Source organism: Diabrotica virgifera, chromosome 3 (assembly GCF_917563875.1).
Source record: "Diabrotica virgifera virgifera chromosome 3, PGI_DIABVI_V3a".
NCBI lineage: Eukaryota > Metazoa > Arthropoda > Insecta > Coleoptera > Chrysomelidae > Diabrotica > Diabrotica virgifera.
The window spans coordinates 69,585,069-69,612,171 of NC_065445.1; the positions used below are offsets into that span (position 1 = coordinate 69,585,069).

At 32.1% G+C, this 27,103-nt stretch overlaps 1 protein-coding gene across 3 annotated transcripts in view; it reads right to left on the reverse strand.

The window, feature by feature from the left end:
* Nucleotides 1-27,103, reverse strand: part of LOC126881894 (calsyntenin-1) — a 673,839-nt gene that overhangs the window by 213,121 nt on the left and 433,615 nt on the right. For all 3 annotated transcript variants that reach the window (XM_050646547.1, XM_050646545.1, XM_050646546.1), the window contains one exon: nucleotides 4,763-4,981. In XM_050646547.1, coding sequence (XP_050502504.1) covers nucleotides 4,763-4,981 — 219 coding nt within the window. The remainder of the gene's footprint in view (nucleotides 1-4,762; nucleotides 4,982-27,103) is intronic.

The following is a 27,103-nucleotide window of genomic DNA, read 5'->3' on the forward strand; positions in this document are numbered from 1 at the left end:
AGTATCTGCAGACCAATCTAAAAATTTTAAAATCCCCCGCTTCTTAGAACATTTTGTTACCCACGAGGCACACCAATGGGATAGCTAGACCACGCCCATATCGGTGCTTGGCTTGTAAGTTTTTACCCCCCCTCCATGGAAATAGAGCTTCCTTCTTAAGGAACTGTGGGAACTGAATCACCATCTATATGATTTTTGCAAAAAAACACCATCCATGTGTCTCTCACAGTCTGTTTGTGTTATGTTTCTGCATAGTTATATTTTTCACAAAAATACCACCCACGTATGTGTAGGGGTTCAGTTAAATTTTTAATTAGGTCCAGATGTCCGCTTTACGACAACTCCAAATTTGCGTGAGAAAAACCATGAAATGAATTCCCACATGAATATCATGTGTTTTCTCTCATTTGTTATTAAGAAAAAATTTAAACAGTGTTTGCGTATTTCTGATAATTATTTGAAAAGATAAAAGGACGCTTTATTAATTTTTACATAAAAATTTTTGCATTAACCAAAGTTTGACTAAGGTATAAAACTTATTTTAAAAAATAATTGAAAAAAATCACATGCAACCGATTATAATAAAAACGTAGCAATCTATTGAATAATTTTTTAATGAGCCTGATTTTAAAAGACAGAAACAATGTATGACAACTTATTATATGGTTATTTTCGATAATTTTTGTCTTAAAAAATATTAATACATAAATTGTTTAAAGAGGAGGAAAATGGATCTTAGGACGCCCCTGTGCTTGCTATAACATTTATTATTAATAAGAGCATTATTATATGGTTATTTTCAATAATTTTTGTCTTAAAAAATATGAATACATAATTGATAGCTTAAACAGAGATAAATAGGTCTTAGGACACCCCTGTGCTTGCTATAACATTTATTATTAATAAGAGCATTATTATATGGTTATTTTCAATAATTTTTGTCTTAAAAAATATGAATACATAATTGATAGCTTAAAGAGAGATAAATAGGTCTTAGGACACCCCTGTGCTTGCTATAACGTTTAATAATAAGTAGAGGCAAACATCCTGCATATATGGAAAAAATTTTATGATGCGTAATAGCAAGCCAGATGTGATTAAAGATGCGATGGGAATTGAAAGTCAGACACTATTAATTGCCGGGAATATGTTTGTCTAAACTTTTTGTTGTTTTGTTTTAAGCCACTGGGAACGGATGGTTTTTTTACATTCCCGTCTGAGAATTAGTTTTCAGCGTTGTGATCGGCAGATGACAAGCAGATGTTCTCATTTCACATGACGGTTTCTGCATAGTTATATTCTTCGCAAAAAAATACCAACTGTGTTTCTCACAGTGTGTGGTATCTTTTTTAATTATGTCTTAATGTCCGCTTTACGACAACTTTGCATGAGAAAGACCAAGAAATGAGTTCCCACAATATCATCTTTCTTAATTTATCACAATTGCCAGATGCCCCAGTTCATTAGCCTCCTCGTTTCGCACACAGATTCAAACCGGATGCCAGTAGACTGCCAGATGGCCAGGTCGATGATCTGCTCATTTTGCTAGTACAATATCATATATTCCCCCATCCTATTTTTAGACCAGATGTTCACTGCCAGATGACCAGGTCGTTGACCCTGCTCATTTCTGCTCATTTTGCACATACAAACATCCACTACTATCATAGCATGTGATCTGTCTTTAAAAAGACAACCAAATGCAACGGTGGCACTGAAATTCTCGCGTTAGAGATTCCATAGTAAATCACGAGGGAAAACCAGGAAAAACCTCGTGATACTATCCCGACATCGTAAGTATTTGGGTTTACATTTAGTTTACTCTCAAAAATAATACCAAATTCTGACTTGATATTTTAAATTTTAATTAATACTAAAATACTAAATATGTACTAACTCGATATGTTACTGATTTACTAATTGTGGTATTTTCTTTCTACTCACTTCCTCCTTTAATATGGGTAACCACATCCTACTGCATTCTACCGAGGAATTTGCGACACAATTGGTTTCATTTAGCATAATTAGAGCCGCTTCTTTTATTTTTCTCTTTTTACTATCTGCTTCTTTTAGGACTATACTTGAATCTCTCCACTGAACTCTATGTTCATTATCCCATGCGTGTTGACATATTTGAGATCTATCAAATTCTCTATTTTTTATATAAGACTGGTGTTCATTTACTCTAACGTCTAATGGTCTTGACGTTTCACCTATATAAAATTGTTCGCATTCACGAGGTATTTTATAAATACAATTCTTTGTTCTTTCTTGTTCACTGTTAGGTTTAGTTTTAGATAGAATAGATCTCAATGTGTTTGTTGTTTTGAATGTTGTTGATATATTGAATTTATTTCCTATTGTTTTAAGTTTCTCGGAGAGTCCTTTTACATATGGTATTGATATTTTCCTCGTATTATTTCTTGTGAATGTTGTAGGATCCCGTTCTAAGTTGTTCTGTTCCATTCGATCCAATCTAATGTATTCTAACAGTGAACAAAAAAGAACAAAGAATTGTATTTATAAAATACCTTGTGAATGCGAACAATTTTATATAGGTGAAACGTCAAGACCATTAGACGTTAGAGTAAATGAACATCAGTCTTATATAAAAAATAGAGAATTTGATAGATCTCAAATATGTCAACACGCATGGGATAATGAACATAGTGTTCAGTGGAGAGATTCAAGTATAGTCCTAAAAGAAGCAGATAGTAAAAAGAGAAAAATCAAAGAAGCGGCTCTAATTATTATGTTAAATGAAACCAATTGTGTCGCAAATTCCTCGGTAGAATGCAGTAGGATGTGGTTAACCATATTAAAGGAGGAAGTCAATAGAAAGAAAATACCACAATTAGTAAATCAGTAACATATCGAGTTAGTACATATTTAGTATTTTAGTATTAATTAAAATTTAAAATATCAAGTCAGAATTTGGTATTATTTTTGAGAGTAAACTAAATGTAAACCCAAATACTTACGATGTCGGGATAGTATCACGAGGTTTTTCCTGGTTTTCCCTCGTGATTTACTATGGAATCTCTAACGCGAGAATTTCAGTGCCACCGTTGCATTTGGTTGTCTTTTTAAAGACAGATCACATGCTATGATTTTTGTGGCGGATATTCTTGAGTTGGGATTGATTTCATGTAATCGAATGAGCTATCTTTTAGTAAAGTCGTCCCAGGAACGCAACTCATCAATATTGGCAATATCATTTTAAAGTCGTCTACTTTAAAATGTATAATACGTGTCTGAATTGCCGATATAAATGAGTCAGATTAAATAAATTATTAGAAGAATTTTTTACTAAGCAACAACATTTTTGTTTATTTAGTATTATTTTGTATTTTGACAACGACACCCGACTTGGGCGTCGAAACGTTAATAAAATCATTTTTAGGTAAAATTGTGGCTTATTTCCCATTTGAATATACTTGTTTTTGTGGTGTCTGCGTAAATAATGATTACTTAGGTTGGTCGTATTAACTCAGAAACCTTCCCGGGTTCATGTACAATAACTTTGCTTGAGGTGATTATAATATTATGATATTATGATTAAATGCATAGTTTACGATTCTATAAGGGTCATACTACAGACAAACATTTATTTTTATATATTATAGAGAACAGGGAAATATTTAGATTGCTATTAAAAAATGGGGGTTGGTGATAGAAAAGTGAAAAATTAGGGTTGTATGTATCTTTTGGTTCTACATCATATAAAATTAAGAAAAAACAGTTTGTCCAAAAAAATAAAAAAAATGTCGGGAGGGGGTGGGGAGGGCAACCCCCTTTTTCGCTTAGATTGGTTGTACTAACTCAGGAAGCTTCAGGGGTTCATGTACAACAACTTTGCTTATTAAGGTCAATCATAATATTTATGATCAAATGCATAGTTCTATTTCATAAGTTCTATGCATAATTCTATAAAAGACATACAGATTTTTTTATATTGTCTCGTATAAATAATAAAAACGTGGTACAAATTATAAAAATATATATTTTTCAAAATAAAATGTCAATTTTAAAAACAAAAAAAAATTCAACGCCAGGATTTGAACCCAGACTGCCTGATTGAAAGCTAGGAGCGAAGTCAGCAAGGCTATTAATAGTTGTAAGTCAGGTAGATAAATATTTGACATAAGTTGCAGCATTTTTCCATCAAGTTTCATATTTTACCTTTTCTTGTCTAAAATCCCCGGCTTTGGGCCAGCTGACACATCATTTGTTAATAAGCTTTGGAACACAAATAAAAAGAAAGCAGCCATGCTAAAATGCTCCGGTCAAATTTGACACTAACTCCCTGGCTATAAGTACAAATATGTTCAACTTATAGTGAAAGGAAAGATCGAGGGCAAGAGAGGACTAGGAAGGAAAAGACTATCGCGCTCAGAAACATCCGACAATGGACAGGGCTAAATTTTGAACAACTACATAATAAAAACAGCTGAAGACAGAGGAGAATTTGCAATTGTAGTAGCCAACCTCCATTGAGGGGAGGGCACTTTAAGAAGAAGAAGTAGTGTTTTTGTGAGATCTCACTACCCCAATCAGCAAAGGTTACTTATTAGACCATCAGATATTAGTCGCTCTCTCAACATTCAACCGTTTTAATCACTCACGTGTATTTAACGCACACTATGTCTTAGTGTATTCGAAATACGAAAATTCCAAACTTGGTTGGTATGTAACACCGACCTCTTAATGTCTCGTCCGCCAATCACTCCTGAACCTGAAACAGTACAGAACTAGAACTTACCTAATAACACCGTCCATGTCAATAACGAAGGGTTGATCGGATGTGAGAATTTCATACTTGCAGACATCCCCAAACTTCGGAGTACAGTCTCTATCCGTGGCCTCAACTCTGACAATTTCGTTGTAGATTCTACCCTCGTCTACTTGTCGCACGTAGCTGGGTTCCGAAAATGTTGGAGCATACTCATTGACATCAGAGACTGTGATATGTACGGTGGCGCTGAAACAAAATATAATTATGTTAATATACAATTGCACGAACTCGGCATAAAATCAAAAAGATATAAGTATGCCAAGGTAATAAGGCAAAAATATACCCTGTTCGTGACACATCAACAGCCAGGGTTCTGAAGCGTTTTTTCGACAGTTAATACCTGTAAGGACAAATTGTAACTATGTAAGTATTTCATTTCCTGCGTAGCATCTAGAGCAGCGGTTCTCAAACTTTTTTAGTTGCGGCACCCTTGTAGGGCTAAAAATATTTCGAGGCACACCAACCCTTGAAACGATTTGGGAAACGACAAAAAATGAAAAAAAAATACAATTCTGAGGCTCATTTGATTTCAATATAAACTTTATTTCAGATCAATAAAATACAGTAAATTTGATACTCAAATATCCTTACTTAATGTGATGAATGAATAGGTCTGGTTCCCGCGTATGAAAAAAAAGTTGATTAATAGAAAGCTGAAAATTTGTTAATAGCTTAAGGGTGTCTAGTCGGATAAACTTTGATATATGGGAACACTGGAACAGGGGCAGTTTTAATTGTGGAACAGGTTGAAAATTTGGAACGGTCACACCACGAAAACGGCACATTTATTTTGTCCGACAGAACAGACTTAAACTCTTCGAACAGAGATTAAACTCTCATGTAAAAATCAGACTGCTATTTATCACCAAATGGGCGTTTTAATGAGTGGAACATGTAGAATATGTCAAATGCCAGGAATTATGACAGGTGATAAATATCAGTCTGATTTTTGCATGAGAGTTTAATCTCTGTTCGGAGAGTTTAAGTCTGTTCTGTCGGACAAAATAAATGTGCCGTTTTCGTGGTGTGACCGTTCCAAATTTTCAACCTGTTCCACAATTAAAACTGCCCCTGTTCCAGTGTTTTCATATATCAAAGTTTATCCGACTAGACACCCTTAAGCTATTAACAAATTTTCAGCTTGCTATTAATCAACTTTTTTTTCATACGCGGGATCCAGACCTAGAACTCAAAATTAAAAGAAGCAGTAACAATCCTGGAAAAAGAAGCACGGAAAAGAGGTCTAGAAATTAACGAAGGAAAAACAAAATATCTACTCTGCTCTAGAAGAGAAGATAACAGGACGAAAGAAATCAAAATAGAAAACTACACTTTTGAAAGAGTCCAACAATTTAAATAATTGGGAGTAATAGTGAATGGCCAAAACAAGAGAAGTGAAGAAGTAACGGAACGAATACTAGCAGGCAACAAAAATACTGGAGATATCATAGGCTTATGAAGGACAAGAACTTATCCAGAAATACAAAACTGAAAATATACAAAGTTGCAATCAGACCAGTAGTTACGTACGCAGCTGAAACAATGTGCCTCATGAAAAAAGATGAAGAAAAGTTGAGTCGAAAGAAAAATCCTCAAACGGATTATGGGCCCGATAAGAATGGACAACAGAGAAATGAGAAGAAGAATTAACCATGAACTAAGAGACACAATGAAGGGAGATTTATTAGAGATTTAAAATAGATTTAGAACACAGAGGCAAAGATGGCTGGAACACATAGAGAGAAGGAAAAACGACCTACTGATTCATAGAAGATACTGATAAGAAGAGCAGCAGATGGAAATCAGAAACTGAAAGACCAAGGGGAAGACCCAGAGAGAGCTGGGAGGACCAGGTCATGAGAGATATTAAAATTTTGGAAGTGAGAAACTGGAGGGAACAATGCACATATCAAAATGAGTGGAAGAAAATTGTAACGAAAGCCAAGTCACACAACAAACTTTGACAGCATACAAGTGGAATGCGGAGTGATTCACCGCAATAAGCGAATCATAGAGCTCTAAGTAAGAGTGGCAAACATTCCACCCGGAATGAAAAGCCCTGATTTTTCGATCACTGTTTCGATGATGTTTTCATTATATCCTTTATTTAATTATGGGAATATTTGTAAGTTTGACCCTCAAATCCCTTGATGCTTGAAGTTTGCTTCTGTAATTTTTGTTTTTAATGTAAGCATATGCGGAGAAAGAATACTCACAGAAATAAGTCGATGTGGAACCCACAAGTTTTTTCACTGCAACCTTGCCAACAACATTATTTTCTGAATATACCTGCATCCATAACTCTTCTTGGCTTCCTTCACGGTATTTGACTTTTAAACTGGTATCTTCGCTGATCTCAAGTAGATTTTGAAAAACTTCATTTGTCATTCCGACAGGTTTTTTTTTAATCACACGAAAACGGGTCCATCATCCAGCTATATAAGTCATATGAGTCAATGTCAGGAAAATAGTTTTCAATACTTTCTTCCAAACCTTGCAAATGAGCAATAACAATTTCAAAGAAGTTCGTTTGAGAAAATCGAGAGAAAGTACAAATAGTCAACATGTTTCGATTGGACAGTGGCGCAGCAGCAGTTGTTCGACTTTTCTTAAATGTTCCATGTCACCCTTGGCAAGTGCTTGAGGCACCCCAGGGGCCGCGTCACCCACTTTGAGAACCTCTGATCTAGAGGCCATTTTTATTTATAAACAATTTAGTGTCAAAAAACGGCACTTTTTCCTTATTTTTTCAAATCAATGGAAAACAGTGAAACTTACGGTTTTTTTAGTACAACCTCTCATCTTCGAGAGCATGGAAAAAGCTTTAAAATGGCGTATTATGAAAATTAATATACTCATTTATTGTTGATATAATTGCGAAAAAAGGTCGAAATTGTAAAAATTAATTTCGCAATAACTATTGTAAAAATTGGTGTACAGCTCAGAAATTTTTGTCAAATTAGGTTTCTTTGGTGCTTAATATGTGATACATATTTCAAAGCTATTCATTTAATTGTTTAAATTTCATTCAAATTGTTTATCACAGAGAGTTTTTTTGCAATAACGTAAGTCAGAAAAAAAATTATTTTAGTACCATTCTACAAAAGTGTCAAATGAAAGAGCATGAGCTAAACTTTCAAATTGGTTTAAAAAAAGTGAATAAAAAATGCATTTATTAGTAATAAATAATTATGCAAAAGTATCGTAAATTTTTTCTTATAAACTTTTTGAATAATGTTTTTCAAAAAAATCTATTTTTTACCGTGTTTTAGGTGCACAACTAAAAAGTAATGTTATGTATATAATAATTGATAAAAAATTGTAATAAATATACATAATTTATTATATAAAAATAAAAAGTTTGAAAGGAATATTTGACGATACTTTTGCATAATTATTTATTGCTAATAAATGGATTTTTTATTCACTTTATTAAAAACCAATTTAAAAATTTAGCTCATGCTCTTTTATTTGAAACCTGTAGAATGGTTCTAACATCATTTTTTTCTGACTTGTTACTGCATAAAAAAACTCTCTTGGATAAACAATGACAAAGATTTCAAAACTGTACACTAATTTTTACAATAGTTATTGCAAAATTAATTTTTTTTTGCAATTTCGACCTTTTTTTGCAAATATATTAATATAACAATAAATGAGTATATCAAACTTTGTAATTACGTCATTTTAAAGCTTTTTCCATGCTCTCAAGGATGTTTTTACTAAAAAAACCATAAGTTTCACTGTTTTCCACTGATTTAAAAAAAAAGGAAAAAGACCGTTTTTGACACTAAATTGTTTATAAATAAAAATGGCCGCCAGATCCTACGCAGGAAATAGTTACAAGTTGTCCCTATAGGCATTACCTGTCGAAAAAACTCTTCAGTACCCTGGCTGCTGAAGTGTCATGGAAAAAACCTTATTACCCTGGACTAATAAGGTTGAATTATAGCAGACAGTAGCCATATAAAGTTTTTTCAAATTAAACACTGAAAAAGTCTTTCGAACCTTAAAATTTTTCTCGTGTTCACAAAATAATGAAATATATTGATTTAATTTACTCACCAAATCAAATAAAATAGTGTAGCAGATAACCTTATTTTTAAAAAATAAATTTCTAATCTCTATAATGGCAGAGTCCTTAGAAAAACTCAAAATCGTCAGATTAAGGTAAGGTAAGTTAAGTACATGCAAAAGAGTGTATATTTCAAAAATCTGACGATTTGAGCGGGGCGTCAGGAAATGGGTGAGTCCCAAAGTTTCATAACAAAAAAGCGAATATATCGCGAAATGAATGACAGATTGAAAAACTAAAAAATACGTACTCAATATTTTTCCAAAATCCATCGAATGATACCGAACAAGACTTCCCGCGGAGGGGGGGCGGGGGGTAAATTTAATATTTTAAATAATAATCCCGCGATATTTCGCGAAATGACCATCAGATCGAAAAACTGAAAAATACACTTATTCAATATTTTTGAAAAATATATCGAATGGCACCAAACACGACTCCCTACGGAGGTGGGGTGGGGGGTTACTTTAAAATCTTAAATGGGCGCCCCCATTTTTTTTGCAGATTTGGATTCCTTACGTAAAAATAAGTAACTTTTATACGAGAATTTTTTTCGAATTATGGATAGATGGCGCTATAATCTAAAAAAACGATTGTTGGTAATGGAAAATTAAATTAAAAGTGGAAAGTCCGCACTAAAATGGAAAACTTTACTTAACTTTTTTTGGTCTGAGGACCTACTCTTCACAACCCAATAGGTCCCCAAAGCGCTCGAGTGACTGCACATTTAGCATACTTTGCTTCCCTACCATTAACAATCAACGCAAGGAAAACAAAATGAATGGCGATCGGAACTAGTTATTTTTCTACAACCACTATTCAAAATGCACTTTTCTGCACAGTTTTTTGTTAAGAAACTTGACATTTTCTCACAGTATATGATGTATGGCATTAGTGTGCAGAAAAGTGACGTTTCTGTGCCGGAAAGTTCTTTTCTGCACAGTACCATTACATTTCACAAGAAACATAATTATAACATGTTTTGATGAAATTGTTTAATTTGAGATATTAGATTTGATAGTACTTTTCAAAAAAGAAGCGATGTAGCAACATCTCATGTCCGTTTAACAAATTAATTAAAACTAGCCTACTTACTAGCAACGATTTCAGTTGAAGTTTAGTGTTTCGGCAGAAAATAAAAGGATTGTGACGTCACATTTAAGACTTTGAGGTCGGTTATCTCGAAGATGGTTAGATATATCGAAATGCCGTTTTCAGATTTGGATTCAGAAGACAAAACTACATAGGAATCCATCCGTAGGTAAATCCGCTCTAAGTATAGCAGGAGCGGCGACGCACGAACGAACAGACTTTGCGAATTTATAAACGAAAAGTTTTCGTTGATAAAAATATATACCATTTTTATTCAGTTGCAATGCGAAGCTAAAACTGTCTTAATTTTCACTTAGTTCAGAGAGCGCAACCAGCACTCTTATCGACGATTTCGCCACTTTTTAGTGGCTCATCAGAGAATGCATATGTTGCTGTCTCTGAACCAAGCTTAAATCATCCAGTCTATTAGTCCCGCATTGCAAATAACATGATAGTAGGTGCCTAGCGGCATCTGCTAGATACAAGTCAAAGCTTTTAACTCGAATAAAATATTTAAAAATATTTAAAATAATATCAAATTGAAAACTTATTGGACTATTTTCCTGGTACATTTCACTTTGTGGGTATGTCAAATTCAATGATGTGATAACAATACATGAAGACAGCCATTATCTATTTTTTCTCCCTACGCCTATTTCAATCCCATAATCCATTTTTTAAACTAGGACGCCTTCATTCATTAAAAATTCAAATACCCAATCAACTTTAGAAACAAAAACATCATCGAGCTTTTATGACCAAAATAAAATGAGAGTTTTTGCCCCTCGTGGAACCGCCTTTGTGTTCGTTGACTTTAGATATTACTACAAAGCAGGCATGAACTAACAATGTAGAATATGCTGACAGTGTTAGAATGAAGCCTCAAAGCGAGTTTTAAAAAAGTCCTTGTCGGGCAAACTGTTGATGAATATGCAAATGTTGTGGATGCGCTTAATTCTGCGATTTCCATGAATTTAAAAATGCATTTATATAAGCGATTAAAAGGGCTTGTGGGTCAGGAGCGACTCGATGGGAAAAGTTCTTGGCACAGTTTAAAAATTATTTTTATTTAACAATTAAACATTGAAAATTCATTGGTAAAGTAACATACGTTAACTGTAGAAAGAGGATACTTAGGCGGTTTCAAAAATACCATACTTAATGGGTCTTACTCCATTAATAACAAAGATACTGGGTGTTTTATCTATTTTGCCATTTTCTTAATTGGTTCATAACTTTTTGACTACACTGTATATTTATTTTATATTTGGCACGCAAATATCATTTAAGGCGTACAATAAATTAATTTATTTACAATTGTAATAATCCAGGTCCGGCTTAAAAAATATTGGAAAAATGTTCCGACCCCAAAACAACACCGTGTACATTAAATTTTTTTAAAATGGATTTTTCAGTTGAAAAGAGGATAAAAAACTAAATTCAGTGGTGTACTTTGAATTTTCGACAAAATGATTTTTCTGATGAAATTTGGAATTTGGAAAATGGATTTTTGATTTGAAAAGAGGATGAAAAACAAAATTAGTGGTATACTTTGAATTTTCGGCCAAATGATTTTTCTGGTAAAAACTTGAATTTGAATTCTGAAATTATGTGAATTGCGAAGCTCAACGTAAAATAAATTAAAATATGACTTAATTTTAATTAATACCATTATTTAATCTAAATTGGTAAAATATTAACATTTGCACACATAACAATAATTTTTGATGACCCCCTCTGTGGCTCAGTGGTAAGAGCGCCTACCTTTGGATCGAAAGGTCCGAATGGTCGTGAGTTCGAATCTCACCAAGGTCAGAAATTTTTCGTTTATTATAAATTAATAAATGAAAATAGTTTCTGTCCTTGCGGGATCGGTACTCACCGGAGGTACCGCAGACGTTCGGATACAATTAGCGTCTCTTTGCAAAGACAATGACGTCGAATTTGCAATGTAACAAGACACTTACTCAACACACACAGTACACAGTACACATGACGCTAGGTACCTAACTACAAAAATTTACCGTACGTAGGATACGTATAAAAAAATAATTTTTGATGGTGGTAATTTTGAATAAGTACTTTAGTTTTGAATAGTGATTATGCTGCAAATTTTCGCTGTTTTATTATATAATTTTTATTTTGTTGATTAAAGTGATGTATTCTTTATTGACCTTTATTATTTATTCATTATTTAAAGATGAATATTCGCCAAAAACTATTTTTCACACATAATAAAAAAACAGTAGAATATTAACATTTTACCAATTTAGATTAAATAATGGTATTAATTAAAATTAAGTCGCATTTTAACTTTTTCTACAAGAGCTCTCGCAATTGACATAATTTCAGAATTAAAATTCAAAATTTTACCAGAAAAATCATTTTGTCGAAAATTTAAAGTATACCACTAATTTTGTTTTTCATTATCTTTTCAAATGCGAAATCCATTTTAAAGAAAATTAATATACAAGGTGTTTTTTTTGGGTCGGAATATTTACAGAATATTTTTTAAACCGGACCTGGATTTTTTATAATTGTAAATAAATTAATTGATTGGACACCTAAAAGAATATTCGCGTGTTAAATATAAAATCAATGTACAGTGAGGTTGACAAGTTGTAAGCTGTATTTCAATTTTTTTCTACTTAGAGCTCTCGCAGTTCACTTAATTTCCAAATTCAAATTCAAAATTTCACCAGAAAAATCATTTTGCCGAAAATTAAAATTATACCACTGAATTTAGTTTTTCATCCACTTTTCAACTGAAAAATCCATTTTAAAAAAATTTAATGTACAGGGTGTTGTTTTGGGGTCGGGACATTTTTTCAATATTTTTTAATCTGGATCTGGATTTTTTACAATTGTAAATAAATTAATTTATTGTACACCTTAAATGATATTTGCGTGCCAAATATAAAATAAATATACAGTGGGGTTAAAAAGTTATGAACCAATTAAGAAAATGGCAAAATAGATAAAACACCCAGTATCTTAGTTATTAATGGAGTAAGATCCATTAAGTATGGTATTTTTGAGATCGCCTAATGTCCTCTTTCTACAGTTCACGTATGTTACTTTCCCAATGAAACACCCTGTATATGGATTTTTTAATTTATTAATTTCCATTTACTCTAATAAAGATAGCTTAAGGCCTTAATTTTTAATATGAAGAATTTGAAACTTTTCATTAAAAGAATGACTATGATATAGAACGTGAAGTGCGTACGTAGAATCTGTTTGTCTATTATCGAAAGCTCTTTTGTGTTCTGCTATACGTTTGTCAAAGGTTCTGTCAGTTTGACCGATGTTAGTTTTTGGACAGTCACCACATGTCAGTTTATGTTACCGGCCAAACCCGATTTCAGGACAAACTAGTTTGGCCTAGGTCAAACTAGTTTGGTAACTAGTTTGTCCTGAACGCGTTAGGATAAACTAGTTTGGCCTAGGCCAAACTATTTTGTCCTAAACGCGATAGGATAAACTAGTTAGGCCTAGGACAAACTAGTTTAGTTTATCCTGATATTAATACGGACATTGTAGGATAAACTAATAGAAAGCTCTTTATAATATACCTACAATATCAAAATAAATAGATAAACTTTTTTAGTAGAAGATAATGACTCGCCATTAAAATTAAAGGGCAATTATTGGCAATACAATCATATTATAAAAAATAATCAGTGTTTTTTATAAAAGCAGTAATAATTATATCTCAATTATAAACATTTTTTATTTTTCCATGGAGTGTTTTGATGACAATTAGAATTGCGGATTATTATTGCCTTCTTGCTCTTGCATCTATTTTTGTTGCAGCTACATTTGACAAAACCTTGTCCTGATCCAACTGAACCTCTCGTAGCTGCAACTCTTAACGATATTTCAGTGCCTTAGTTTATATCTACTAGTACTACCTCTAAAAAAGTTTGATGGAAAATGTCGAATTCTGATCTGAAAACAATAATTGAAAACCTTTTAGAGACATTAATAGCCCAAAAAGTTAGATACATTTATCTATCTCTAAAATATCGCTAAGGGTTGCATATAAGAGAGATTCAGTTGGATCGGACAATGTTTTGTCAAATACAGCGGGAACAAAAACTGTGCAAAACTGCACTTTTGCATATCTGTTTGGGCAAAAGCGCAAAAAGGCAATTATAATCCGCAAATCTTAGTGTCACCAAAACACTCCATGGAAAAATAAATAATTTTTATAACTGAGTTATATTTATGGCTTTTATAAAAAAACAATTATTTTTCTTATAATATGATTGTATAACCAATTGTCTATTAATTTTAACGACGAATCGTTATCGTTTTAATAAAAATGATTATTTTCCAATTACATAGTATTTTATTCAGTTGATCTATTTATTTTGGCTTTATAGGTATATTATGATGTTTATATACTAGGCCGTACTATTAGTGGGTCCTGCAATATCCGTATTAATATCAGGATAAACGATTTTGGCCTAGGCCACACTAGTTTATCCTAACGCGTTCAGGACTAACTAGTTTGGCCTAGGCCAAACTAGTTTGTCCTGAAATCGGGTTTGGCCGGTAACATATACATCATTCTGTAATCATATACATCATTTGTTTAAGTTTTTTGTTCTGATAGGGTAGTGCATATAGATTTTCACTTCGGAAAAAATCAAACAAGATAGAACTTTTTGTAATTTCATTAAGAAATGTTTAATAAACAACATATCAAAAAGTTCTACTCGAGAAGTGGGTGCTTCAGTTTTTATTACAAATGAACTACGAAATTAGATGTTTTTTTAAATAACTCCGAAAATATAAATTTTAGAAAAAACTGACTTGACCATTGAAAAATTCAGAAAATTTTCCAAAAAAAACCTTATATAAAGAACTTTCTAAAATTAAATCTGTATCTTCTATAATTTTTTATTTATAACGCTAAAGTCACCCTTCTCACAAACATTGGCGCACTGTAAACTAGCGTACGGCGAAGTGCACGGTTGAGTTATTTTAATGTAATTCTTTAACTAATGGATCAAATGAAATTATACAAATTGAACATGAAAGAAGAGTAATTAAGCTATCTTATGGTTATAATAAAAAGAAATAAAATGTATGGGCATAAGTACGGTGTGGGCGGAAATGAATTTCGCTTGTGGGCCTTGCATGAATTTTGTTTAAAAATGATTTAAAAATGTGTAACTAATACAATTTTTGTTATAAAACTCTCAATTTTGCACAACTTACCTTTCAAGTATCTTACTAAATGATGTTTCATTCAAAAAATCTCAAAAATTTAATTCAAATGTACAAAAAATGTAATTTTTGAAATCTTCGTAGTTTTATAGAATTACCACCACTTTAAGACGGTATTACTCAAGTTTGAACAGATCTATTAGAGATTTATAAGTGCTTTATTAAAGCTTTGGATGTAATCTTTAAAATGCACTAAATTATTTTACTTTAGAAATGAAATAAACTATTTCTTTTTGAGAAAATTAAGAAAGATAACAAAAATGTAATACAAAAACCGAAAATTACCAGCTAAAAAAATGTTTATACAAAGTGATCAAAACTGTTTTCTGTAAAACTTACCTAAAATACATTTAATAATAAGCTTCAACAATAATAAATGTTGAGCAAAAAAAATTTTTTGTAGCTATTATACAGTATGTCTGCGTAACTTGGAACCTATTGATAACTTTTTTATTATCAGTTTTACGAAAAAAAGTTATTCTTTATAAAATACTCTGCACCGTATATACTCTAAGATGAAATCATCAAATATCAAATTTAATTAATTTTATACGAGGTATGTCAAAAAGTATGGATTTCACTCAAGAGTAAAGTACCTTTACATTTCACAATATCAAAAATTGTTATTAAGAAAAGTTGTTTGGAATTAAAAAAAATTGTTTAAATGTTCAATTACATCCTTCTAATTGAAATATTGTGAATAATAAAGGCACTTAACTCTTAAGAAAAATTCATATTTTTTACATACCTCGTATAAAATTTAAAAAGTTTGATATCTGATGGTTGTATCTTAGATTTTAGACCAGGGAGAGCATTTTATGAAGAATAACTTTTTTTCGTAAAAGTGATAATAAAATAGTTATCATAATTGTAATAAAATGATGAAGAGTATCCGTAATTTGAGAACAAATTTAAAAAATTTCTTCGATTAGAATGATGTAATTATATATTTAAAGATAGTTTTTAATTTCAAACAACTTTTCATAATAGCATTTTTTAATATTCTGGAATATAAAGGTACTTTACTCTTTAACGAAATTCATATTTTTGACATAACTCGTATAAAATTGATAAAATTTGATATATATGATGGTCGAGTTTTAGATTTTTGACTATCCAGAGCATTTTATGAAGAATAACTTTTTTTCGAAAAATTGATAATAAAAAAGTTTTCCATGTGGTTCCTAGCTACGCAGACATACTGTATAAGAGCTTCTGTATAAGAATTTTCAAATTGCAATGCCATATTCGGATTCAGTATAATCAAAAACAAAATAGAAACATATTTGATCAAAGCATTATGAATTTAACGATATTTTTAAAATTATTTATACAAAACAATTGTTATTGTTTAAACAATTAATAAACAATTAGCGGCAAAATCTGCGAGTAGAACTTTTTACTTTAACATGTATATAAACTAACAAAAAAATCTTTAGAAAAATATAAGCTTGTTTGAATTTTTCCGAAACAATGCATGTTTTCGTTCTAATTGCACTCCCGTACTGGTGTTATTCCTTTCCTTTTATGTGTTTGCTGATATCTTGCCTGTATATGCGATAGAGCAGAAGTATAGTATTTTTACTACAAAAGCGATATTACGTAGGTCAAAATTTTTGACGTAATAGAACTGTCAAAACATTAGAATGTAACTTTTCATTATTGCCATGTTTTTTATAAACATAATAATGAAAAGTCACATTCTGTTTTGACAGTTCTCTTACGTCAAAAATTTTGACCTACGTAATATCGCTTTTTTAGTAAAAATACTATAGGTACTGGGTTTTTTTTGTGGTGGTAGATTTCAGGGATTTCTTATGCAGTTTATATTTTAAACTTTTGTTAATTGTTTGTTCGTTGTGCTATTTGCTTATTGCTGTTCAATTCTATCTCGAAACTATTTTTTGACATGGTAATTTCTGTCCATCTATGTAGTGCTATGGTAGGATAGTGAATTGTGCATAATTGTGTCAGTATGGGTAGGTTTATAAAATATGGTGAACTCATGCTTGTTGGGCAGTCTGGTAATTTTTAAATCTAGATAATTTATGGACTGATTCTGTTCTAAATAAAAACTTTTGTTTTCTCTAACTTTATGGTATTGTATGCAGGTACATACAATGAGCACGTAAAGGTTGGAATACATTCATTTTTTCGTGAATGAGCGATTTTGGAAGTAAATCCCGAAACATGTCGATTTTTATTTTTAAATTATAATTCTTTGACACATAGATATATTATACTAGTCACGTCATCTATCGATATCGGACGTGATGACGTAATCGATGATTTTTTTTAAATGAGAATAGGGATCGTGGGCTAGCTTATTTGAAAGATTATTCCATTCTCTGTTCAGTAATATAAACAATAACATACTCGTACTTATTTACACAGCGTGACCAAAATTTTTTTAAATTAAATTAATTGGGACAAAAGAAGATTGTATATAATTTATTTATAATACATAAATTCATAATACATTTTACTGCTGCCAGAAAACAGGAAAAAATGTTTATTTGATAAATAAATATTGTTTTTCGACTAAATTAAACCACCTACCAGCCTCTTGGCAGTTTGAACATTTAATTTAAGGGGAAAGCAATCTCTATTTGTGAAATATACATTTTTTTTCTGTTTTCTGACAGCAATAAAATGCATTTTGAATTGAATAAATTACACACATTCTTTTTTTCGTGTAATTAATTAAATTCAAAATTTTTTTTTGGCACCCTGTATAAATAATTGTATAAAATGAGCTAACACACGACCACTATTCTCATTTAAAAAAAATCATCGATGACGTCATCACGCCCAGATTGATGACGTCCCTAGTATGCTATAATATATGCCAAAAAATCATAATATAAAAATAAAAATCGACCTGTTTCGAGATTTATTTCTAAAATCGCCCATTCATGAAAAAATTTATTTATTCCAACCTTTACGTGCTCACTGTATATTCTACTATTAAATAAGACCTCAGGCAATAAAAGGGTGGCCATTATGAACATTAAATATATATTCGCTAATATATTATAACAATCTACATGTTAGCAGATAGCGTAATTTATGAAATTTACAGCTGTCCCCAAACCCTTTTTTCAGTGCGTCATTAACTTTCACGTCATATAGGATTTTAAGAATGTCCCAAATCATTACATGACATTTTAGTTAAATTTGACAGTTGTCAGAATATTTATATAAAATACAAATATTTCCCAGAATATTAATATTTAAAATATTTTAATGTAAAAATAAATAAATATAAAATCAAATTTCAGTATGCAATGCAATGTCCGAATATACAAATGACATAAAATATTTATATTTACGTCGCTGAAAACTCCTCCTCCTCCTCAGTCGTTTCCTCATTGCTGAGTGTCGTGATTCCCTATAATACGAGCAACTATCTCTTTCCATCGGCTTCTGTCCTGAGCTTCCCTCATGGATTCAGAAAATGTTTTTCCACTGGCTTTCTGTACTTGATACGTCCATCGAGTAGGTAAGCGACCTCTACTTCTGCGCCCTTCAACGTTTCCCGAAATTATAAGTCTCTCAAGATTATCATCACTTCTTCTTGCAATATGGCCGAAGAATTTTAAGACGGTGGAGGGACAAATAGAGGAAAGTCGAGTCTGAATATTAAGCTCTTGGAGGATTGAGTGATTTGTCCGCTGAAAACTACTAACCTAGAAATTACAATTGTCATTTTTCCATATGATATTGTGAAAATACTGTCACGATCGATTACTTTTGTGTCAAATTATCTTTATTCATATCATTGGTTGGTTATCTATTTAGAGTATTGTACTCGCTAACCAATTATACATCTTTAAGTAAAAGTCGTCTTAATATGCAAGTTCAATGTATAGTAATCACAGAGGTACTGTTTTTTCTGTCACCTTCAACTGTAAAGCGTTAAAGAGACTTCGATAATCTGTGAAGCACTGAAAAAAGGGTTTGGGATGATCGTAGAATATTATTATACTGTATCTTATTTATCAGACTTGATTATGTATATGTAAAGCATTATATCAAAGAAGCAACTAAGTTTAGTGACAAGGGGAATGCGATTAAAACAATAAAGCAAATCTCTCTTCTACCGTGAAAATTTCTAACAAACTGACCCGCATCACATCCCACGTCAACTTAAATATATTTTGTGTCAACCTTTATAAACTAAACAGTATTCGGTTTCGGATTTTACACACAATATGGGCCCGCATCAACTCATGTGTTACATCAAAGCTGAGAGACGATACAGGTGCACCAAATCCTGGAATTCGAACTTATATAAATTCAGGACATACATACCTACACATAATATGCTCGTGCTCGTGATTCAATATGAATTTTATTTTAAAAAAACTACGAGTTCCAGAGCGTGAAAATTTTGCTTCCTTAAATGTAGTTTAAGCACATGTCAAAATTATTATTGTGTATGTAATAAAAATATATTATAATTATTGATGGATTCAACGGTTAATTGATAGAAATTCATTCACTTAATCATGTTCAGCATCAACAGCAGTTAACAATGGGTACAATGAACAAACAATTAACAAAATTTTAAAATAAAAACTTCATAAGAAAGCCCTGAAATTAGTTTTCAAATCATCAGAGAAAAAATCGAATACCTTTTCTTCGAAAAAGTTACAAAAAAAAATGTTCTTATGCGTCAAATTCCAAATCGAATATTTCAACGAGAAATGACCAAAAAATTAAGCACTTTTCGGGGAGAGCTCAAAATTTTTTAAAGTGTTTAAAATAGTTATTTATGAAACAGTTCGTGAAGTATGTTTTTTGCGAACGCACGCGATGTTTAGAGCACGAGCGACAGCGGAGCGAGTGCTATACATCGCGTAAGTTTATATTATATTAAGTTTATGGTAAGTTTATATTAAGTTTTTTATAAAAAATAACCTTTGGCATCCTGAAAACCTTTTTTTTTAATTTGTGCATGTGAATTTGTGAGTGATGTCCCAATTTTAAATTTTAAATGTTTTTAAACCTTTACAAACATTAAAATAAAATAAAAACAGCTGCATAAAAAATTTGAGACAAAAAACAACTGTAACTACAAAAATATCCATCATCTACAACACAAGATTTAAAATCAAACTAGTCAGCTTTTTGATGGGGCTGGTGACTTCCGATAATACCTTTGGCTGTAGAACAGTTCCGAATACTGATATCTAGTAGTTTGTATATGTGAAGACTCTATGTAGTGGGCCTGAAGATGAAGCATATATTATAAGCTTCGAAACCGGTTGCCCCATGATTGTATAATAACTATTAAAAAACATATAAACTCAAAGATTGTGAGTATTGACTCATTTCCTATATCCAGTATTAAAAATATATGTTCCGGAGCAAAAAAAGTGATTTTGTATTTGTTTAAAAAAATTGTTTAAACAATTTCTGCCCAAAAATTCCGCCCGGAACATTTAAAATTTAACAAATAAAGCCAGAGGTTGTGGTATTTAAACTGCCGTTTGATACTTAGTTTAATAAATTCATAGTCAACATCTTCGGTTTAACAACATTATATTTCTAATATAATACGGTGGCGAACAACAACTATAAACAATAACAGCACTGATCTATCTAACAATATTTCGACATTCTCACGTCTACTAACAAAATACGAATTGCCTTTCACCTATTCTGGTCAATGTTTTATACACATGAAAACATTGCAACATCACGAATATTTCGCGGTCAAGTAATGTTTGATGTGTAAGTACTTATGATCAGTGGCTTTGAATGAGGTTAATAACATTTTTATTCAGAATTAGGCGTAAAACATTCTTCTTTTAGTGCCTATTCGTTTCGATTATTGGCGATCATTCTGGCTATAATAATTTTATTAACTGATGCTTTAAATAGATTAGTTGTTGTTGTGGAGAACCATTTCCTCAGGTTCTTTAACCATGATATTCTTCTTCTCCCAATTCCTTGCTTTCCGAATACTTTACTTTGAAGGATTACCTTCAGTAATCTGTATTTAGTGCCGTATTCTAACTTTACCCTTTCATGGTAAAACATATTTTATATTAATTGTATTAAGGGTGGTTAACCCGGGAGCAGTCGCGCCGTGAGAAAAAATCCCACATTTTATCCTTTTCCGTGATAACTTGATGAAACATTTTGCAACATTGCTTTCCACTCACAAGTGCCTCGAGGAGGATCGTAGTAATGCGTGGAATTTTTCTTTAATTTTTTTAATTTTTTTAATTTATTTATTTTTTTATTTTTTTATTTTTTTTTTGTGGAATTTATGGCTTTGGTAAGAACCAATTAGCTTTAAAATTGTTAGAAATAGATATTTTTAACATAACAAGTAAATAAAAATATTATAAAATAGAAATTTGTTTTAAATTCGTATTTAAATTTGTATTGTGAGATTTTTCTCTACGCGCGACTAACGACGTGACTGAAGTGAGCGCGACTGCTCCCGGGTTAATAGTATAAAACAGTCTAGTTCTGACATTCTTTCAAACTGTGATTCAAATCAGCTGCTATTTAGGATCCGAGACCTGTGTTGCCTGATGTAAAATCTAGGAATATTTCACACATCACACCTAATTTTATATGACCATGTAAATCTTTAAATCTCTAACTGTAAAACATTTAAAGGGTTTTTACCCCTATATTGTGGTGGTTCAAACCTTAGTCAAAATTTAATATCCACGTTTGTTTTTATTGAGTAGATATACTTATTTCGGGTTAATAGAACTGATGATGAACTCTTCAGTTCGAAAACATTCTGCGATGTAGACCGAAATGGATTTTTTAAATTAAATATGGGTACCTTTTATACACGATTTTGACAATTTTTTTCATTTTTTTTAGTTAATCAATTAAAAACTGTGTTTAGTTGTGAAAACAGTTTTAATCGTGTGTTATTGAAAATTTAGTCGAATTTTAGCCCGGGATGCCCATTTCGACATTGTGCAAGTCCTTGCCATAAAACTAAAAATTAGTTTACAAGTTCTGGTCTAATTCCCGGTTGTCGGTTAAAATCAATAAGCGCCACCGCACACTTTTGCGGGACTCCCGTGATGTACATCCCTGACCCAAATTGGCAGGAACTATGTAAACTACAGAGAGTACATGTGCTGTTGGTAAATATAATTTTAATCATGCTCGTGTGCGTATCGGCTCAGCTATTGGTAAACAAGAAAGGTGGAGAAGCAGCGTTTAGATTTAATGTGGTCGCATTGTTTAATTGCCTTTGGAATGTAGTAAAGTAGACATGTTCTATTTGCAATAAACTTAAATACAGTTGTTCCGTTGCATCTTTGCAGACACGTCATGATTCATTTGCAAACAAGTTAAATCAAAACATTAAGTGAGACGTACGTCGGCATGTACTGTCAAAATAATTAATACGAAATAGCTATTAGTCCAGTGGGCGTATATTATAAAGTTATTTTATTGAAGTGTTTGATCTTTTTTCACTATTCAGGAGATTGATGGACTCAACATTAAATAACTTGTACATCATACCGACTATACAGCGTGCTTCATTAATAATTGTCCATATAGTAACTGGTGAAACCTTAGCACAAAATACGAAGATTTAACCTAAAACACTTAAATAAAATGTGGTTCCTTACTGAGGTACAGGGTGTTTTATCTAAAAATTTAAAAATTATTTTTGCTCAGTATTTTAAAACTATTCGACGTATCATTTTCATACTTGGCAAAACGTGCTACTACTATACACCCTACTAAATTATGATAAACAAACGGTTCTAGCTACTACCAGAGGCGTACGACAGGGGAGAGTGTATGGTTGACCCTTCTCAAATTCTACGCCACTGGAGGAATTACTATTTTAGTGCCATTTTTAGATGCTCCAATACTTTCTACGTAAATACTATACTCTTTATTGGTAACGATAAAGTCAGTAGTTTTCGAGATATTTGAAGTTAAATATGAAACGGCACAGTTATTTTGATTAATTTATGATATGATTCATATGATTAAAATGTAAAAATTATTTGTACCCAGTACTTTAAAACTATTTGGCGTATCCTTATCATACTTAGCAGAAAGTGTAGATACTGTACACTCTACTAAATTAAGATAAAAACGTTCTAGCTACTACCAGAAGCGTACGACAGGGGATAGTGTCTGGTTGACCCTTTTCAAAGTCTACGCCACTGACGAAATTGCTATTTTAGTGTAATTTTTTGATTTTCCAATACTTTTTATGTAAATAATATACTCCTCATTCGTAACGATAAAATGATTAGTTTACGAGATATTTGAAATTAAAAATGAAGCGACAGAATACATTAATCAAAATAATCGTGTCGTTTAATTTTTAACTTCAAAGATCTCGAAAACTAATGACTTTATCGTTACGAATGAAGAGTATATTATTTTCATAGAAAGTATTGGAGAATCCAAAAATTGAACTAAAATGGCAATTCCGCCAGTGGCGTAGAATTTGAAAAGGGTCAACCTTCACTTCTCCCCGTCGTACGCCTCTGGTAAAAGCCAGAAACGTTTGTTTAACATAATTTAGTAGTTTGGATAGTACCTATACTTCCTGCCAAGTATGAAAAGGATACGTCGAATAGTTTTAAAATTCTGAGCAAAAATAGTTTTTAAATTTTTAGATAAAACACCCTGTAACTTAGTAAGGAACCACATTTCATTTAAGTGTTTTAGGTTAAATCTTCGTATTTTGTGCTAAGGTTTCTCCAGTTACTATATGGACAATTATTAATGAAACACCCTGTATTACTAACAATAAGTCAAAAAGTAACTTCGATTATTTCATTCATAGGAGATTCTGACCAATACAAAGCTACATAAATCTAAATTAAATCGATAATTTTTGATAATTTCCCGTCATCAAGTATATTACGTCAGAAGCCCTTCGTTGCTACGAAAAAATACATTCAGTGACATTAATAACAATTAATGTCTTAAAAATTATAGAAGTGATGACTTTCAACCGTCAAATTAATATTTATAACAACTGTGTGTTTAGTTGTACTAATTTGTAATTACATAAATAAATTACAATAAAATTTTGGTGTTGAACAGTTTAATTCATGAAATAATCGCCACAAATTGCACTCGATCTCTAAAATTAATATAGAATTTTAAAGCTCTTGTGCAATTACTACTGAAAATATACAAGTTTACGTTTGATAGATTTATGTTAAAAAGTGGAATTCTTAGGATTTTGTAATTATATTCATATACAATAAATAAAAACTTTACCGATTTAGTAATTATTCAATATTGATAACTATCGATTAAAAATCAAAAGCCGCCAAGTCATCTTTCATCACTGTCATGAAATTTTTATTACGTCAAAAATTTTAAACGTTCTTAAATTGTAAATTGCAAGTAAGTATTAAAACCAATATCAAATTATGTTGGCGATCAAATTCTGTATGCACCACGTCAGTAAAAACTCTTTATCGAACTCGTCTGTTACTCGCCTCGCTCGCTCTGATCGTAATATCAGACTCGTTCAAGAAAGAGTCATTCATTACTGACTTGGTACATAAATAACTATTTTTCAATCCAGTTTTCTTGCTTCTGTATTTATTTTTCTCATGAACTAATCACTTTAAGTATCATGTGTTATACATTTTTGAAATCAGTACAAAGAGGATAATCCAAATATAAAATAAACAAAGGTGGAGGTAATTTAAAAAATTAAGGGATGATACGTGGTGTGAAAAGGATGCCTTTCCCGACAAGCTTAAATTCATCATCATCATCATTCTCTTTGCCTTATCCCTATGCGGGGTCGGCTTCCCTAATTGCATTTCTCCACCCAATTCTGTCTTGGGTCATATCAATGTTAATCCCCTTTACCAACATGTCCTGCCTTATCGCCTCCCCCCAGGTCTTCTTTGGTCTTCCTCTCCTACTCCTTCCAGGAATCTGCACTTCAGCTATTCTTCGTATTGGGTGATTAACGTCTCGACGTTGAACATGACCAAACCATCTTAACCTATGCTCTCTCATTTTGGCATCAATTGGTGCCACACCTAGACTTCCTCTAATATACTCATTTCTAATTTTATCCTTCTTTGTCACTCCACTCATCCATCTAAGCATTCTCATTTCCGCCACATGCATTCGTTGTTCCTCTTTCTTTTTCACTGCCCAACATTCAGTTCCGTACATCATAGCCGGTCTTATGGCTGTTTTATAAAATTTTCCCTTCAGCTTCATTGGAATTTTTCTGTCACACAACACACCACTCGCTTCTTTCCACTTCATCCATCCAGCCCTAATTCTACTGCATGCATCTCCATCTATTTCTCCATTACTCTGTAATACCGATCCTAGGTACTTAAAACTATTGCTTTTCACAATCATTTCACCATCCAAAGATACCATTTTATTTGTAGTAGCTCCATCTTTAAATGAACATTCCAAATACTCTGTTTTTGTCCTACTAAGTTTTAAACCTTTTTCCTCCAGAGCATGTCTCCACTGTTCCAGTTTTTGTTCTAAGTCTCTTTCACTATTTCCTACTAACACGACATCATCAGCATACATTAAGCACCATGGAATGTTACCCTGTAGTTTCGCTGTTATCTGGTCCAAAACTAATGAGAATAAATACGGACTAAGCACCGAGCCTTGGTGCAATCCTACTTTCACATGAAATTTATCAGTCTCTCCCACACCTGTCCTAACACTAGTCGTAACTCCCTCATACATATCCCTCACAATCTTTACATATTCACCAGGGACTCCTTTCGTATTGAGTGCCCACCACAGAATCTCTCGAGGAACTCTATCATATGCTTTCTCAAGATCAATGAATACCATATGAGCGCTTGTTTCTTTACTCCTGTATTTTTCCATCAACTGCCTTATAATGAAAATTGCATCTGTTGTTGATCTACCCTGCATAAAGCCAAATTGATTCTCGGATATTTCGGTCTCTTCACGTATCCGTCTGTCAATTACTCTTTCCCATATTTTCATGGTGTGGCTAAGCAGTTTTATAGCCCTGTAGTTTGTACATTGTTGTATATCTCCCTTGTTTTTGTAAACAGGTATCAGTATACTGCTTCTCCATTCGTCTGGCATTTGTCCGACTTCCATAATTCTATTAAATAGACCTGCTAGCCATCTTGTTCCTGTCTCTCCCAATGCTCTCCATACTTCCCCAGGAATATCATCTGGTCCTACCGCTTTTCCTTTCTTTATTTTTTGAAGCGCTTGAGCCACTTCCTCGTTGGTTATTTTGGTGACCATTGCTGCTACTGTCTCCGTTGACTCTACAGGCTGTCTGTCAAATTCTTCATTTAATAAGCTGTCAAAGTACTTTCTCCATCTCTTTTTGACTTCCCTTTCGTGAACTAGTATTTTATTATTTTCATCTCGGATACATCTAATCTGATTAACCCGAATCTAATTCCCGACAAGCTTAAATATGGCATAATATCTCCCCCCTTTAAGTATTATTTGACGTGTTTTTGCATTTTTTCTAAAAATTAATAGTTCAATAGTTATTTTCCTAACTAGTGCGGAAAGTGATACTTTCACGCACAAGACTGCCGTTGACCCGAACGACGCGATAGCGGAGTTCGGGCAAGCAGTCGAGTGCGGGGAAGACACTTTCCGCATGAGTTAGGAACAATATTTTTTCTAGGGCCGTACGTTTGGAAAAAAGTCACAAAAAATAGAGTTATATCAATTTTTATTTAGAAGTGAAAATACACAAATTAATATTTTGACAAGGTTGTCAAAACCAAACTTTCAATATAATGGGTTACCACGACGTCGATATTGGTTTCCATGACGACGACGATTCAAAACCATTGTAATTGTCTTCTGATCTGACTTTTAAATATTATGTCAAAATAATTTTATTTCATCGAATTATCGCGCTAATTTCATTAAAA